This window comes from Ostrea edulis, chromosome 6, assembly GCF_947568905.1.
Source record: "Ostrea edulis chromosome 6, xbOstEdul1.1, whole genome shotgun sequence".
In the NCBI taxonomy this organism is placed as follows: domain Eukaryota; kingdom Metazoa; phylum Mollusca; class Bivalvia; order Ostreida; family Ostreidae; genus Ostrea; species Ostrea edulis.
Genome location: NC_079169.1, coordinates 95,001 through 114,650, shown reverse-complemented (window position 1 = coordinate 114,650; position 19,650 = coordinate 95,001). Strand labels below are relative to the sequence as shown.

Here is a 19,650-nt window from a genome sequence, read left to right as displayed (position 1 = left end):
GGTGTGATTTTGTTGTTTGGACTTTAATTGACCACTCAGTTGAAAGAATTTATTATCATGATCTATTCTGGAATGAAGTAGTTATCAAATTGGAGAAATTCTACAAATATGCAGTAATTCCAGAGCTGTTCTCATCTCGAGTTCGAAGATCAAAATGTCTGTTTAATAAAGACTGACTGAATGCAAATTAAAAAGAAGCACAAACATATTTTCAATTTCATTATTTTACATAATTATTTGATCCCCACTTGTTGTTGCAAATGAAATAAATACAACAAAACAATGTTTGTTTGATAAAAGCAGATTTATCACATTTGAACAATTTAAATTATATACAAGTATTGGATTGATCCTTTCTGTGATACATGATGATATAGTAGAACACAATCCAATTCATTGGAAATATTTGTATACTAGTAGTTTCCTAACATCCACATACATATATATTTCTCAAAATGACATTCATTCATGTAGTCAAAGAAAACTTATAATGTACTGCTGGTTGAAAATGATACACAATATTACCTAAAAATTGTTTGAAAAGTCGTACATGAATCTCAGAATAATGTATTTCAATCATCTGAGAACCAGAGGAGGTTGCAGATTTGAGAGAGCAACACAAATTTTGAAAGTTTTACTAGCAACTTTAGCCAAGGTAATAGGCATTGTTCCTTGTAAAATTCGAAAGTTTTTCACACGCTCATTGGCTCTTTCTACGTGAATTCTCAAATTTGCAATTCGACGTGTTTCCTCCACTTCTCGTCTACTAAATCTTCCATTGCGTTTGAATGGTGGTATGATAATTTCAACACCTTTAGGGGTTGTTAAATCAGAAATTAAAAAGCCTTTGTCAACCATAATTTGATCTCCAGCCTCTAGATAATCTAAAATTCCACATTTCTTAAATAATTGTTTATCACTAATGCTGCCACCCCACAAATCTGAGACAAATGTAATAACTCCTCGGGGATTAATTGCTAGAAGTGCTTTCCATGTCGAGTGTGATTTGTAGTGTGAAAACATGAGGGACTTGTTTGAAAGAGATTGTGGAGTTTCTGTAAAAAAATCTGTACAGTCAATAATGGCACGACAGTTTGGGTATTTCATTTGAAAATCGACTGGCATTGTTCTATCATTTGTTTCTTTGTCAGGCCAAGATATGAGAAAAGAAAGATTCACGGATAAAAAGTCAATCCAAGTGTTAATGATTGTTGCACATGTTGATCTGGAGATGTGAAATCTGTCACTCAAATCTTCTATGAGAAGTCCAAGTCGAAGTCTCATAAGCACGAGGAGGAACTCGTCTATTATTCGCAGACATCTTGGTCTCCCCCCACAGTTCTTAACGGTATCTGTTTGAGTTCTGTGATATGGGACAACAATCTCATTGAACAGTAAATTAAATGTACCTTTGTTTGGAATTCCTGTGTAAAACATAATCTTCTCATCTGATTCCTGTATATCCTCAAACACTATATCGGGTTTTGAAGCTTGACATAAAAAATCACACTTGTTTGAATCTGTCTGGCAGAAATTATTTTTCAATTCTGTACTCATTTTGTTGGTCTGTACGCTTTGATCTTGAGACACTGCGAAAACAGTTTGTGTACATTTGTTAACATGAACAAAATCACTGGTAACAGTGGTGAATTCACTACCGAAATAGTCATGCATATCTAGAGATGCATATTCAGAGGCTCCAGTTGTATGCAAGCTGGTGTCAGCCGTCTGCAGGGATTCCATCTCAGTACTAGTATCCATGGATTCTTCCTTGTTCTGATCAGAAGCATCTGATGTTGACTCTGAAGCATCCATTCTCTACAAAAGATTTAAGAACACTAAGTTCTAAGTTCATTACATGTATTTCATTCATTTGTGAAAACTAAACCTTACATACAGTCAATATGAATATTTATACAAGAAGTCCATGGGCCACATCGCTCACCTGAGTCACCTTGGCCCTTATCTGAAGACTTTCCATATATATATATATATTTGCATGAATTGATGATAGCATTAATTCTTCAGCTGAATTGATGCGCTCATTAATTTAATCGATGAGAGCAATAATTGAATTGAAGTGCACATTAATTCAATTGATGAGAGCAATAATTGATTTAATGCACGCATTAATTCAGTTAAGGTAACTCCATACTCGCATTATCATCTGATAAAAGTTTTAAATGTGTATTTATTTCAATTCATTTGAGTGAAAACTAATAAATTATCAAATAAGATATATATGTCATCACACTTTTTAAAATGCCAGACATGCATATACAAAATCATATATCAATGTCAGAAAATTGCAATATTTCTTTCAACAGCATCATTAAAATTTCACAAAAACTGGTTAAAATGATATAATAGTATTCATAATAGTTTCATGAAACTGGTACTTTACAAATCTATTCAAAAATCTATAAAAAATAAGCAAAATCTATCACATAATGAACTTGATAAAGGATTCAATAAAAACAGAGTTATTGCCCTTGGATTCATTATTTTGAAACATATTATTGGTTATTTATATATAACTTAGACTTTTGAATTTTTTATGTTTAGCAAGATGTTTTACTATTACCATTGAAAAAGACTCCAACAAAATCTATGGTAATATCAAGCATAAATCTAAAAAAATGATTGATTTTGAAAAATCTATGATGTCACAGGAGGGTGGAACTACTTTAAAGAGTGCAATAATTGAATTGATGATATCTTCAAATAATTGAAGACATCTTCAATTATTTGAGTTTATGTTAATTTGGCGCTCCATACAATTGCTTTGGACGAATTATATTCAAAATCACTTTGTGAGAAACTACATTACAAACTTTGTAGATTTTTATTAGGTGTGAATAACAAAAGTACAAAATTTGCTGTTCTTTCTGAATTAGGCAGACACCCTATGAGTTTCAACATTGTTCAGCATATTTTGAATTACTGGTTAGAGAACCTAGATGACACATTTCCTCTATTAAAAGCTGCAGACTCTGCCTCAATATCCAACTTCAACAAAAATAAATCATAATGGTTTGGTTCCATTGATAATTTCAAACAACTATACTTCCTCAGTTAAAATCCTATCTGAAATCAACTGCACCATCCTTTAAATATCACTGTAAACACATTCTTAATTCATATTTTCATGAAAAGTGGTATCAAAGAAGGGAACAATTGATAAAATACCTCTGGGAAGTTGGACACTTACTGCACAATGAAACAAAATGTTGGGCTAGATCAACCTTATACTTATTAATCTTAAGAAAATTTGAGAAAAGACAGTTCTTGACAAAATTTCGAATTGCTTCACACAATCTGATTATTGAGAGAGGTAGACATTATGATGATTGAGAGGGGTAGACACTATGGAATATCAAGAGAGGAGAGACTGCGTCCCAATTTTAAATTAAAAGAGGTAGAAGATGAAATGCATTTATGTTGTCCGGATGACATAATCTATCAAGAATTAATCTCTTGTCCACAATATCACTGAAATGTCATCTTTTTAACAATATGTCTATGACTAATTTCTATGGTTGATGAACTGTGAGGATATATTCATAATTGATGTGTTATGCAAATTATTTGAATTCATAAGTCAGATGTATAGTTAAAGAATTTCATATAGTCACTTATTTTTGGATATTGACTTTTTTAAAGTAAAACCACCATCATAGTATGTTATGTTGTTGGACTGCATGTTGTTGTTACTCATTATGCATTAATGGGCAGATAAATTAACATATATAACTAATAATATACTATCTTTTAGCACTGTCTTTTGCTGTTCATTGCAGTTTAGTGTGATTTACACCTACAGTTCAACATACAAACTTTATAGTTTATCTCTATACATTATGTATCTGTTAATTCTACATGAGGCAGAAGTGGATTTCTGTTTGATATATCCTTTAGTACCAACTCTTGCTGTCTCTTGTTAGTATATCAGGTATATTTTTTGTGATTATGTTCAGATGTACATCGCTACAATATTAACAATATGCACCATTAGTTAAACAATTTCATAGTCATGTATGGATATATATATTGACTCATTTACTGCGAGTTTATTGCTTTATTATGTTAATAAGCTGTTCTAATGTGCATGCTGATATATACTCTGCATTGGGCAGAAGTGGACTAATTAACACAATTAAGAATATTATACTACCCTTGCTGTCCATTGCAGTTTAATATATTTCACACATGCGATTTACTATTTAATCTATATATTATGTATCTGCTTATTCTACATGAGGCTGAAGTGAATTTCTGTTTTATATCCTTTAGCACCAACTTTTGTTGATGTATCAGGCATATTATATATTGCATTAGGGATAACACACATGTATCAACTGGGTACTATAATTAATGCTTACATATAAAACTTGAAATACCACTAATGAGTGTATTCTTCCAAGAATTACTCTTCACTGTGTATTGTCTTTCCTTGTATAAACAGTTATATATGTTACATGTTTATGCCCATTTGGGCCCTGATTTGGTAATAAATACTATTCTATCATATTCTATAACAGCCAGGTAAAATATATTATAATAATATATTAAATATAATATAATTATAGTACATTATATAATATCATATCATGTAATATATCTATATGTGTCAGGGTAAATTATTATCTATAGGCCTAGCCTATAGGCCTCTAGTTTAAATTTCCTCGCATTCTGACATTACTAGTTTCAACAATATAAGCCATCATAGGCTAGTTTATCTCTTTTTCCAATATTGGAAAGTAAACATCTGAGCAAATGTATACTTACTGATAATTTAAATATCCGTGTTGGGAACAAAGTTGGTATTGGATGTTCCTTAGTTGGTCCACATTTGCCCACAAAATGTTCCGAACACAACCTCGTCTGATCGTAATTCTTAAAGTTGAAGTCTGCTCGAATCATATGGCAGCGTTTTATCCACACTTTCCTTACTTTATCGTTTGAAGGAAACCTGTGCATTGTAATTTTTTTACCGTCAACATATTTGTTCGCGTGGTTGCTGCAAATACAGCAATATCTCTGTGGCATTTTGCACTGTCGTCCGTAGTGTTGTTAATGACGCTTTCTGAATATACTACCCGGAAGTCTGAAACGAAATTACGCAAGCGCACTACGTTCCGGATCAAGGAAAGATAACTCACGTTTTCGGAAAGGCCTATATATGATATTTCTTTCCCTTTGCTTGTCATCCATGCTTTGTGCTTGGTTACCAGAGTGATATATAAATCAGACGCTTTGATAATATGCGGTAAAAAATCGATTTACTCATAAGAACGAATAAAGTATTATAAGCACTTGCTCACAGTGATTATAAAAAAAGTAGAGAACAGATCACTTCCTTTTACCCACCAAGTGCGCGCTGAGTATGACGTCAATGCACCAATTTACAAGGTAGCAACTAGTTCTAATTGTAACGTTTGTATGTTCCCCAAACCTCCCACACAAAAAAGAAGTGGTGTCATTGTAATCTTATAGCAAAAATCATATTATCTTAGCCTTTAATCAGTACTTTTGATATGGTCATTTCAGTACCAAGAAATGAAAGAAAGAAATTCACGTGTATACACACGCACATGAGTATGATTGCGCACTTTTGTCGATGTCGTTCAACATGCATTTGTATCATATACACTGTATCCACACACACACACACACACACACACACACACACACACACACACAAGTCTATGTAGTCCTCAAATCTAAAGATGACTGGCAAAATTCCGCTAGCTGCCATGAGGTTTGTATGGACGAAATAAAGATGTGGATGTCCGCTAACATGCTAAAATTAAATCAGGACAAAACAGAGTTTATGTTTTTTCAAAGAAACCCATAGTCACTGAATCACCGTCGACCATCTGAACTTTGCCGACACTATTATCAGTGAATCACCGTCGTACCATCTGAACTTTGCCGACACTATTATCAGTGAATCACCCTCGTACCATCTGAACTTTGCCGACACTGTTATCAGTGGAGCACCATCGTACCATCTGAACTTTGCCGACACTATTATCAGTGAAGCACCCTCGTACCATCTGAACTTTGCCGACACTATTATCAGTGGAGCACCATCGTACCAACTGAACTTTGACGACACTATTATCAGTGGAGCACCATCGTGCCATCTGAAATTTGCCGCCACTATTATCAGTGAAGCACCATCGTACCATCTGAACTTTGCCGACACTATTATCAATAATAATAATAATAATAATAGGTTTTATATAGCGCCTTATCCAGCGTATGCTGCTCAAAGCGCTTTACAATAATCAATGTACATTATTACCCTGGCAGACCTTATATCAATCTAGAACTTTCTCAGCCTCCTAGGAAGCATACTGTGCAAGCTGTCATTACAAGCGCTAGAGCACTAACATTCTAACAATATATTTCACTGTCTATAGCCAGGTACCCCTTTTACACTTGGGTGGAGTGAGGAAATTCATGTTAAGTTCCTTTCCCAGGGACACAGCGTCAGCCCTTCCGCGGCCAGGACTCGAACCCACGACCTTTCGGTCGAGAGTCTGACGGCCTAACCACTAGGCCACCGACGCCACGTGAAGCACCATTTGTGAAGAACCTAGGTGTATGGTTTGATAAGACACTTTGCATGCAAAAGAAAATCTCATATGTGTCTCGTGCTTGCTATCATCAACTACGTAACATCAGACGAATACGGTCGCTCATCACAGAAGATGCGTGCAATACCTTAGTATATGCCCTCGTGACATCTCGGCGCCAATGCCCTTCTTTCCGGTATTAACATAACCAACTTGGCAAAACTGCAGCGGATACAGAATATGGCAGCACGAATCATCACTCGTACCAAGAGAAGTGATCACATAACTCCAGTGCCGATTTCCTTACATTGGCTTCCTATTGACAGGCGCAGCCAATACAAAATTATCCTCTACTCATATAAGGTGATACTTAAGATGGTACCAAAATACTTGGAGGAGGTGATCACTCTTTACCAACCAAATCGTTTCCTAAGATCTGAAAATTCACTGACATTAGTTAGACCTAGATGTCGAACCTCCACATATGGAAACAGGCGCTTGGATGTGGCAGCAGCTACACTCTGTAAATATCTGCCTGATACCCTCCGTCGTTGTCAGAATTTGAACACTTAAAAAACATTTAAAAACACATCTTTTTAGACTTGCATATTATTAGTATTATAGGTGGTTAAATCTTTATGGTTTCTTTACCATCATTTTAACATGACTTTTGCAAATGTATAATTGTATATTTATTTCAACTATTGTATTCTATATCATTTGATTGTACGAAGCATAAATTTGACGTTTCTCTTTTGTTCACTTCAGGTGACGACCGGAAGTGACAGATGACAATGATAAACCTTATTACAGAGCTATATATCATTATCTATCAAAGCTGAAAGTTTCAAGACTCAATCTTTAACCGTTTATGAGAAAACGCCCGAACAAAATGTAATTTGAAAAGGGAAATTCCGCCTTAACTCGTGACCGGAAGTGAATTTGGCAAAAATAAAATAAAAAGTGTTCTAGATCATTCTATGCAACAACTCTCCTGAAAGTTTCAGGAAAATCTATCCCGCCGTTTTCAAGAAATCGCGTGCACAAAATCGGTAAGAAAAAGAACAATAACTAGTGACTCTACTTGTTCGCGAACAATTATCGTGCTTTCCACACTCTGCAGTTTGAAAAAAAGATAAGAATATCTTAGGTGATGTAAGAAAATCTTAAAGACTGATATATAGTATTTCATAAAGTAAGATGACATTTTCCATAAACTTTTAAACGCAAAATTTCATTCAAAAACTGAAAATACATTGAAAATTTTGGATGACCTTGACCGAAAATGTAAGGTCAATGATTAAAGAGCGAAAACTGAAACCCTTGCTAATTATCTTAAATAATATCAAAGATAATAAAGTTGTAACATTTTAAAGCATCAAAAAGGGGAGGTAAATTTGTCGAAATGGATATAAAGATCTATTTGTGGTCAAATAACATTTGTGGCACTTGAAAATGAATAAAATGTAATTTTTAATGATGACTTTGACCTTAATTTTAAGGTCAAAGGTCATGGGACCTAATGTCAGTGGTTCCATGTCTCTATCTATATTAATGTATAAGCTGTAAACTTAAATAATGTTATTGGAGATTTTCAGGGACAATAACTATGTTTAAGGGCCCTTGGATCCCTACGATTAGTCTCTCACTGCAAGAGTGTTTTAATGTGAATTCATCAGCGAAGCTTTTGTGTCTCTAAGACTTTCGATTAAGAAATAGTAGTGGTAACAAGCTTTTTAACTCGAACCATTGTCATTCAAAGAAAGATCAAAGTTCAGAATTTTTATCAGGTACATTGTACATTGAAACCAATTAAAATGTCAATACTTATGCAAATCGTATTTTAAGGGTATCTCCTGCAGGAAAACATAATATCTACCATTTTCTCGTATTTGCTGATGACCTTGAAAATTGGATCAAGGTCAAAGGTCACTGACCCAATTCCGGTTAGTCACATGCCTCTACGACCAATCGTTCTTGAGTTTGACATTTTGTATGTAGAAATCGTAAAACCTAAGGGACAATAACTCTAATAAAGGGTAATTAAATCCTTTTGTTTAATGTACCCATCAATTCTACTAAATGGCCTCTATAGTTCAGTAAAGGTTTGATGTTCATCGCATTTACGGTTAAAGAGGAGTATTGTTAACAAGGATTTTTACGTAAAATTCAAAAACTCCTTTAAGGGGTCAAAGTTCAATCACACAGGGTGATATGTGATCGTTTCTCAAGAAGTACTCTATGATGAACTATAAAGTCTTTCGATAAGTCTTAAGACAAAAATGTTTTTGACGGCAGGAAAATAATTATAAACAGAACAATAACAATAGGACTTTCCACAGAAAGGTGACCAACTTCACTTTCTCCATATCCTTTCGACGACCGGAGATTTTAAAGACAATTCCGTTGTAAAGGAGGGAGGTGTCGTAGAAAACAATCGTATGAAATATGAACCCCTGTGTCAACTCATTATTCCATACAACCCGACAAGAGCCCTGCGTTCAGAAACCGCAAATCTATTAACTGTACCATCAGTCAGAACTAAGACCTACGGTGAACACAGATTCGACAAGGCTGCATCCACGCTCTGGAACAATCTGCCTAGCCAGCTCAGAAACGCCAAAAATCTTGAATGTTTTAAATGTCTGTTAAAAACTCATCTTTTCTGTCAATCCTATAACCTTTAAATAACTATGTACTGTTGAATTTAATGAACTTTGGGCACATTTGTATTTTAGATTCCTTTGAGTGGTTTTATTTGTTTGTTTTTCATATATTTAGGACGTTGTATGCTTGCATCATATTTTATAATTTAAATTGTCTTGATTTGTACTTTTTATCCATTATGATATAATGTTGCATTCTTGCTTATATGTGTAAGGATTATTCGTTGTGTGTTCTATGGTTTTTCTTTTAATTATCAATTGTAAATTTTAGTATGTTGTACAGCACTTTGGAGTATTTTTAGATAAGGCGTTATATAAGTGTACTTTTATTATTATTATTATTATTAATACACACTTTGTATCAAGGAAAAGCATGTTTATAATATTTTACATAATGAGCACCGGGATCGGTTTTCTAGCGTCCAAAGGTCACGGCGCATGGGTCACTGGAACAAAAAGTGTGCGCGTGGGACTTTTTTATCATTCGTGTTTTTTTTTTACAATTTGGGGTGCAAATCTTTCCCCTTTCCGACCATCCCTTTCTTCTGTTACATGTGCTCACGATTGTGTTTTGTCTTTCTTTTGATGCCTGGATTGTGTGTGTACCTATTTAGCAGAACCTATACCTATCCAAATTTGAAGGGTATATAAATCCAGAAACTGCTAGAGGATTGTCGTGATTTTCACGATCTATAGAATTGGACAGAATAGAAGCAGACCTTTGTAATTTTAACAAATGCAACAGAATTATTCACGACTTAATAAATAGTTTTGTATAGATTTTGATATGGACGTCTTCAGTCACAGTGCTTATTACAAGAAAGCATAGCTTAGATAAGGATAGAGAAGGCTAAGTTTCATTGAAATAAAGGATAAGTGCATTATTTATATAGAAATTCTACAAGATTTTTCATTGTGACTCTATTCGTATAAAGATGACACCTAAAAAGGAGTGCAAAATGGCCGGTTTCTCCTTGTTTGTCTGTTACGAACACCTTTTCTCCTCTTTTCAAGGAATTCAAACTAAAACCAATTGATTATTCTTCATTCGCATTGTTCACAACACATAATTTGTCGAAGAAATAAATCGTGACTGAATTAAAGCCGACTTAGTGAATTCGACAAGTCGCGCATATTTCTTTGCTCTAATTTGTGTCGAAAGTGTATCGTATTGAAATTGTTTGCTAAATAGTAGTTTATTTACCTATACTGAATTGATATTAAGGAAGTTAGCTCCTGAGGTTTTGAGTACAACTGCGCAGGATTCTACAACTAAGTATTCACTGGTTCAATACTGATCCCATTGGTGCAAATATATTACACATCTATTGCTGAACCCTATCCAGTTGAATTTTTTTGGTGTCAATTCAAATTTTGAAAGGGTTTGACAGGGACTATATTTTGTGGCGGAAGGATTCACAAATCAAAAAGTTCTAATTCTGCTTGATATTACAGTTTCTGTTTCATCCAATGTACCGTCTATTTTTATACCCCTATACGTGTACTTCAATTTTATAATTTATGATACAGGGAGTTGAGTCTTGGAACTAGTTCAAATGTTGTAATTTATTAACTTGGTTGATATATTTTTCCAAACAGAACACCGAATCTTAAAAAAAGTTTTAATTAATTTACTCGAAATTTTGTATAAAAATTCAGTATTTTCGCCAATAATTCAAAAAATTGATCTCCAACCCTCACTTGTTTTTAGTTACATTTTAAATTGGAAGACCAGACCTTGACAATTATGTAAAATTTTAGAAATTGACATTACTCCTAATATGTCCTTTCAAACTCTCAATTTTGATATCATGAAGTTTTTCGTATATCAAGTGCAAAAAGGTCATTATTTATTTCCTTTACTAGTATTAATTTCTTTTTTAATCTGTAGTGTTAGAGGACATGATTATGTATCTATTTTATGTAGTGATTGATTTGTGTTGCCTAAGTTGTGTTGACACTAACAGAAAAATCAAATTTTTAAAATTGAATAAATTTTAAGTGCAAAAAGGTCATGTTTAGAGCACTATAGTTCAATAACAAGCGTTGCGACCCCAGTTTTTCTTTTTAATTTCCTAATTCTTCTTCAATGTATAAATAAAAAATACACTTTCCAAAAATTTGACATTACTCTAAATGTCAGGTGCGAACCTCTTTAAGCTAAATAAACCAAACAACACTTGTATTCTAAACAAAACATAGGAAAATGTATGTTGATGTTTAATTCCCCTCCGTCACTTATTTGAGGGACTGGTCCTTAAAACTTGAGATGGTTGACTAGGCCAACTTTTGTTCTGTAACTTTTAACAAAATGTTTTTAATTTTCAAGATAGAAAGGATAATCATTTTGTGGTCCATCCCCTGAATTCCTTAAAAGGGAACTTAAGGCAAAATTTAAAGATGGCATATTGTTTAGAGTCACATTCTGATCAATTTATAGTATACATGTATAACGCTTTACAAAATATGTTTCGTTTAAGAGATAGAAGGTATCAAAGTTTCGTACAATATTCCCATTAAAATCTCTTATTGCGAAATTAATGTAAATTTCGCTGACATTAGCAACTGCAAAATGTCAAAACGAACAACTTTGCTTAAATAATGCTTAACAAATTCTCTTTAGTTTTTGAGATATTTAGAAAATACTTTGACCCCTCTCGGACCTTTATTTCACCTCGTCGAGTAGGTCTCGTCATTATCTACAAATTTTGTTCTTTATGTCTTGTCAAATTACTTCTGCATAAAAAGACATTAAAGAAAATATGTCCAAAAATGCTGTTAAAATTTTGAGGATCTTTCTGGTTTTAGCGAGCTATGCTGTCTGGTGCAAACAGCTAGCAAACTAATGACAACACAAATACATGTGTGCTAATATGTACTTTATTCTGTATGTATGAAGTCGTAAAAGGCTACAACAAAAATAGGAAAGAAAATTACTCCCAAGGTTCACATATTAGCAAAATGAAAAAAATATATTAATTCAAAAGGAAAACATGATAGTTATGAAAGAATCTATAATGTTCAAAACTAATTCAGAAATGTTTAAAAACTTACACGATGGTCTACATCGAACGATGGCGAAGGATAGAATATGCTGCTGGAATTGCAAAGGAGTGTTTGAAGTAAAAACTTTAAAACAGGAAGTACTCAAAAAGAAAGTGAAAGTTTACAATAGATAATTCATACATCATTTATAAATAGGTTGTACGTGTAATAAGTTGTAGCAACACACTCCCCGCCTGGTATGAAAATATCACTAAACTGGCATAGAAAAAAAACCCTCAAACATAATAAAAATGTTACAATGTTTCGATTTTAAATGTCCATAAAGCATTCACACTTCTGTGGAATTATTCACCGTTGTAGAATCACTCAGAATGACAAAGAAGCACAATTTCAGTAATTGGGCGCATATATATGTGTGGCTTACCATCTTTGATAATTTTAACTTCAGGTTTACGAACCAGGCCATCTTTTCCTGGGAACACCGGTTCGACAAGTCCTGTTGGCCAATAATTACAATGAGTCACTGTCTTTTAACAAAACTAAATCCCCAACCCGAATATTTTCTTGCATGGTTTTCCATTTGCGTCGTACTTGTAGTGATTGAAGGTATTCACGCCTTCATCGAGACCAAAATCGCTCGGCCAAGGTTTGCACATATCTCCATTGAGAGGTGTACACGTTATGTAAACTAAGATTCTCGAAATCTTCAACTGAATGGTTAACCTTTTGAGGTAGTAGAGCGCTTGGCGATAATATACATGGCGAATCAGGGTCTGTGGAGACGGGTACCAATGGACGTGCATTTATGATGGCTGTGGCTTCAGCCATAAAGGTGCACAATACTTCATGCGTGAGTTTGGTATGTTTGACCTCAAACAAAATAGAGTCCAATATTCGACGGGTAACACCTATAAGGCGTTCCCAAGCACCTCCCATGTGCGATGAGAGGGATGTGTTGAACCTCAACACATTTTTTTGTTTTTGAAGGAATGCTTTCAAAGATGAATCTTCAACATAAATGGAGTTGATCCTAAGTTCTCTTGTTCCATCAACAAAGTTAGTCGCCCTGTGTGAAAAGAATTCTTTCATATATCTCCTGATTGAGATGAAACGACGTAAGGCATTAATAAAGGATGAGGTAGTCATTTCTTCAATAACTTCTATGTGGACTCCACGACAGGATAAACACGCAAACAAAACAGCCCACCTTTTGGAATTTGCAGAGCCACCACAAGTTCGTCTTGTCACGATATCCCACGGTCCAAAACAGTCGACTCCCACATATGTGAAAGGCGGACAAGATGTCAGTCTTTCTTCTGGTAAATCTGCCATCTTTTGGGACACAAAGGCTCCACATAACCTACGACATTTCACACAGGAAGAAATTAAGGAGTATACAAGTCGCTTACAGCTAGTAATCCAATAACCTGCAGTTCTAATAGCACCATCTGTCAGGTGGCGTCCTTGATGGCGTACCAATTCATGAAAATGAAGTACGATGAGTTTTGCTATGTGGTGTTTGCCGGGAACAAGAACTGGATTTTTCTCACCAAGTAACATTTTGGAGCTATGCTTCAACCTTCCTCCAACACGTAGTATTCCACTTGAATCAAGAAAAGGATCCAGTCTTAGAATTTTCCTTTTCTCAGAATGGTTTTTTCGCATTTAAGGTTTTCGATCTCTTTCCGGTAGGTTTCCTGCTGAACTTGGCTGATGACAAACATTTCGGTGTCTTTGAATAGATCTACGTATGTTTTCTGTCCATTCTTCTTTAGCCGATTTAATATGGAGAGTTTCAGAACTAAAATGGCCTTCCCATTTGTCAAATCTCACAAAACGAGGCTCCAATAGAAAATTGTGTTTTCATAGAAACTGCATCCTGACGAATTTCACTATCATATTCTGGAGAAATAAGAGGAAATGTTTCTGCCATAGTCTCATCATATACATGTTTCAGCCATTCAGGACCAGATATCCAACGATTCACCAATGAGTCTAATGCGTTAGAGTGCCTAGTTGCAGCATCTGCTGGATTGCGGTCTGTAGAGACATAGGGCCACTGTGACGGAGATCAGATTCTATGGATCTTTTCCACCCTGTTGCTGACATACATGAAGAATCTCCGGGTAGTGTTCGAGATATATCCTAGAACTACTTTGCTATCCGTGTAGTAATGAAAACGGTCCAAAGATATACCGGTACTCAAGTAAGTTGATATAGCTTCTACTTCAGTGGCTAACACTGCTCCACATAATTCCAATCTGGGAATGGTATGACCTTTGGGGGGTGCAAACTTGGACTTGTCCATGAGGAATCCTACAGACGAATCTCCAGATTCACAGATCACTCTAAGGTACGCTACAGCAGCTATTACCTGCTCGGAGGCATCAGAAAATACATGAACATCAACATGATGTGCAGTAGAAACTGAGGTAGGTACGATCATACGTGGAACATGGTAACCGTTCATAGACTGTAAAGCATCTAGCCAAGATCTCCATTGGTTGATATTGTCGTTAGATAGTGGTTCATTCCAATCACTTCCAGATGGTACAAGTTCACGCTGGAGTATTTTACCACTGATTGTCACAGGTGAAATGAATCCCAAGGGATCAAATAAACTGTTCATTGTTGATAGCAGTCCTCGTTTAGTTAGTGGCTTTTCATTGTCCGCAATTTGAAACATAAACATATCTTTGTTCAAATCCCAAATCATCCCCAAGTTGTGCTGAACAGGTAAGGTTTCATAAACGTTAAAGTTTTTCAAATTCTTTTCCAAGTCGTCCATACGAAAAGCCTTCATAACATCAATACAGTTTGAAGCAATTTTATTTAGACGAATATGTCCATGTTCTCTAAAGTGTTGTTTGTGTTTTCCTCATGAGATTCACAGCTTCAGATGCACTTGGAAATGAGATAAGTCCATCATCAACATAGAAATTGTTGTTGACAAACTCTTGAACGTACGAGTCACCGACTGACGAGGCCTTGTGGAGGCCATATGTAGCTACAGCTGGGGACGGACTATTTCCAAATACATGACTTTTCATGCGATATTCAATCAGAGGTTTTGTAAAGTCATTATCTTCATACCAAAGGAACCTAAGATAGTCGCGATGTTCTTCATGTACATGAAATGCATAAAACATTTGCTCAATGTCCCCACAAATAGCTATTGCATCCTTTCGGAAACGCATAATTCCAATGAGATTGTTTGCTAAATCTGGTCCAGACATTAACACACTGTTCAAGGAAATATTGTTACATTCTGCAGAAGAATAAAAAACACCCCTTATTTGGTTCGGCTTTTTAGGATGGTACACCCCAAAAAGTGGAAGGTGCCAACATTCACAGTCTATTTGAGTGGGAGCTACTTCAGTTACCCCACTTCTTAGCACTTTTGACATGAAAGCGAAAATTTTTTCCTTTTTTCTAGGATCCTTGCGAAAACTGGATTCGAGAACCTGAGCACGTTTCTTTGCCTGTAGAAAATTGTTTGGCATCGGAGGTTTACAGTCTTTGAAAGGTAAGAGTGCAGACCAGTGACCAGTCTTATCCTTACAGAACTCTGCATCCATGGGTGAAAGGAATTTCCTGTCTTCAACTGAAGAACCAACTTTATTGTCATTTGGAGTCCTAACAAACACATCATTATGCAAGGTGAAGATAACGAACAGTGATCAATCTCATAACTCCTACAAGCAATACAAAATAGATAGTTGGGCAAACACGGACCCCTGGACACACCAGAGGTGGGATCAGGTGCCTAGGAGGAGTAAGCATCCCCTGTTGACCGGTCACACCCGCCGTGAGCCCCATATCCTGATCAGGTAAACGGAGTTATCCGCAGTCAAAATCAGTGTGCCAAGAACGGCTTAACAATCGGTATGAAACACGTCAGACAGCATTTGACTCAATGCGAGGTTGTATTGACGAACTAGATCGTTATAACGACCATAGAATTTGCGAAATGCTGACTTCAATCGAGACTGTTGAAATCCCTGTACCATCAACTTTTTTGTCAGTATCTTACCTCGATTTAAAAACTGACTATACAAAGAACAAGCTCTTGCATATCGAATCAGTTGAGATATATAAACACCATATGCAGGTGATAATGGAATATTGCTACATAAATGTGGGAAGTTGACGATGGAGAAGCTGAAATCATCCCATTTGTCATACAGTTGAGTTGTTAGTTTGCCGTTAATGTCTACTTTCAATAAAATATCTAAGTATGAAGCAGAAGTGGACGACTCTGTGGTGTCCTTTATTTCGAGCTCACAGGGATATATCAAATCGACATATGAATGAAAGCTATCATTGTTAATAGACAAAACGTCATCGATATATCTAAAAGTCGAATTGAAGGTCACAGCGAGAGATTTTTTCTTCTCACGTAGAAGTTTTTGAATAAATTCTGCTTCATATGAATATAAAAACAGGTCAGCTAACAAAGGAGCACAATTCGTGCCCATGGGAATTCCAACAGACTGTTGGAAGACCTGATCACCAAAGACCACGAAGATATTGTCAATGAGGAACTCTAGCATATTTTTTATTTCAACTTCAGAGTATTTGTGCGTGGAATCAGAGTGGTGTTTAACAAAGTAAGTTTTTGAATGACTGATCACTAGATATGAATATTTCCGTTTTCCGTTTTTGTTGAAGAAGCAACTGTCTATGATGTCAAAAAGTCTAGTCTTTAATTTATCGTGAGGAATGATCGTGTATAGTGTTGAAAAGTCATAGGTTTTAATGCTATTGATTTGGGAAAAATTCTGTGATTTCAAGTTTACTAAATGTTCTTTAGAATTTTTTAGAATCCACATTTGATTAACACCACTTCTGGCATATGAATTTCTTTGACATTGATGTTGTCTGGACACAAAGGAAATGTTGTATGGCGGCCATCGTTGAGTATGTTTGTTTTGCGCACATTCACTTCCTTTGGAGGATGAGTTTTGCCAATACAAACTTCACCAATAATGACCCAGCCTAATGGAAGATGTTGAGCAAAGGGCTGACCTTTACTTCCGATGATTTGATCTTTGACATGATGAACGTCGAGTAAGTCGTGACCAATCAATAGTCCAACTTTCACATTCGGATCTAATTCCGGTAATTTCGAAGAAATCTTGTTGAGATGTGCATGGTGAATGACCACTTCTGGTGCAGGAATTTCACATAAGTCACTCGGAATAGAGTCACTTTCTATAACTTCAGGTAAATTGAACTCAGCTGAGCCATCAATTTACTTAACACACAATCCATCAACACACTTTCCTTCAAATGTCGAATTTCCTGAACAAGTGGACAGGTTATAAGTCTTAGTTGCAACTTCGACTCCTAACTGATTCATCAGGTCAGTAGAGATTAGAGTACGGTTGCTCTGATCATCGGTTACAGCATACACACGAGTTGCTGATTTTGGATTTGTAGTAGTAAACACATCCACAAGAACAATTTTGCCACAAGAACGACCTCCAATGACATCACGACACAGTTTAGTGCACAGACTTCCAACTTTCTCTGCTCTCATATATGTTGTCTCACCGCCATGACCCTCTGTAGTGTGATCAGGAGTCTGAGGGTGAACGAACGGAACAGAATTATTGCTACGATTTACATGTAAAGCTGTAGCATGGCGAGAGTTACCACAAATTTCACATTTCACATCCGCAGTACAGTTCTTTGAAATATGATTGTCCGAGGCACAACATCGGAAACAAATACGTTTGTCTCTCAAAAACTTCTGACGATCTTGAAGAGATCACTTTCTGAATCCACGACATTCATTGAGAAAATGACCAGCATTGTGGATAGGACAGCGGACGGAACTTGAGGTTGACATTTCTATCTTCCGAGATGTTACATCATTAGATGTATTTTTTGACTTGAATTTGGCTCCATGCTGAACTAAAGTGAGTGACGTTAGTCCAGGATCGTTACGCATTTCACACATTTCTCGTACATAATTTACGAAAAATGAAAATGGCGGGAATGGAACACAGCGACGTTTCTTATAATTTGAAGCTTGGGTCGACCACTTTTCCTGAAGAGAGGGTGGCATTTTTGTCACAATTGGGAGAACACCAGTTGATGAATCAAAATAACTCAGGACTAGTGTTAATTCAGGATTTGTCATTGCAGATGCCACTTCGATAAGTACGTCCACAAGATCATATAATTTCACGTTATCCTTGTTTGTAAGGGCAGGGAAAGAGTTGAGTTTCCTCTTCAAAGCCTGCTCTATCATCACTGGTCTACCATATCTATCATGAAGACGATCCCATATTCCTCTAAGACCAAGGCGTGGATCATGAGGAGTGGCTGAACGCAGAGTCTGTGCAAATTTTGATGATTCCGGTCCTAACCATTTCACAATTAAGTCCATTTCTTCAAAAGGGGTGAGCGAGGGTTCACTTCTTATACTACGAAATGAAACAGACCACGCTGCAAAGGTTTCTGCTTTGTCATCAAACTTTGAAAATCTTGTGAGGTGATCTTTTCTGAGCATGAATTTTGAAAAATCTATCATAGGAGCAACACAGGGATTCTCTGTTGGAATATTAGTACGTGCAAACTTGTATGAGCTCGAAATAAAGGACACCACAGAGTCGTCCACTTCTGCTTCATACTTAGATATTTTATTGAAAGTAGACATTAACGGCAAACTGACAACTCAACTGTATGACAAATGGGATGATTTCAGCTTCTCCATCGTCAACTTCCCACATTTATGTAGCAATATTCCATTATCACCTGCATATGGTGTTTATATATCTCAACTGATTCGATATGCAAGAGCTTGTTCTTTGTATTGTCAGTTTTTAAATCGAGTTAAGCTACTGACAAACAAATTGATGGTACAGGGATTTCAACAGTCTCGATTGAAGTCAGCATTTCGCAAATTCTATGGTCGTTATAACGATCTAGTTCGTCAATACAACGTCGCATTGGGTCAAATGCTGTCTGACGTGTTTCATACCGATTGTTAAGCCGTTCTTGGCACACTGATTTGACTGCGGATAACTCCGTTTACCTGATCAGGATATGGGGCTCACGGCGGGTGTGACCGGTCAACAGGGGATGCTTACTCCTCCTAGGCACCTGATCCCACCTCTGGTGTGTCCAGGGGTCCGTGTTTGCCCAACTATCTATTTTGTATTGCTTGTAGGAGTTATGAGATTGATCACTGTTCGTTATCTTCACCTTGCATCTGCTCGCTGTCGGGATATACATGTATACTGGAGAAGGGTTTTGCGGAATGTTCACTGTAGGTATGCCATGGAAATTAGTCAAACCTGTGTTGTGATATTGAGGTACTGGTTCACTAATGTCAACTGGAAGAATATTAGGAAGTTCTACAGGAGGGGGGGTTCACATGAGGG

At 36.0% G+C, this 19,650-nt stretch overlaps 2 protein-coding genes across 2 annotated transcripts; both read right to left on the bottom strand.

Annotated features, from left to right (window-relative positions):
* Window positions 1-294: 294 nt before the first annotated feature.
* Window positions 295-4,907, bottom strand: LOC130047045 (uncharacterized). Its single transcript, XM_056141166.1, has 2 exons — window positions 4,789-4,907; window positions 295-1,818 (listed from the first exon to the last, which is right to left on the bottom strand). Exon 2 carries the CDS (start codon window positions 1,813-1,815, stop codon window positions 577-579), a length of 1,239 nt encoding a protein of 412 aa, XP_055997141.1. The 5' UTR covers window positions 1,816-1,818; window positions 4,789-4,907; the 3' UTR covers window positions 295-576.
* Window positions 4,908-14,327: 9,420 nt separating this feature from the next.
* Window positions 14,328-15,059, bottom strand: LOC130047012 (uncharacterized). The gene has a single exon (XM_056141128.1). The coding sequence runs from the start codon at window positions 15,057-15,059 to the stop codon at window positions 14,328-14,330; it is 732 nt and encodes a 243-aa protein (XP_055997103.1).
* Between the last annotated feature and the right edge of the window lie 4,591 nt (window positions 15,060-19,650).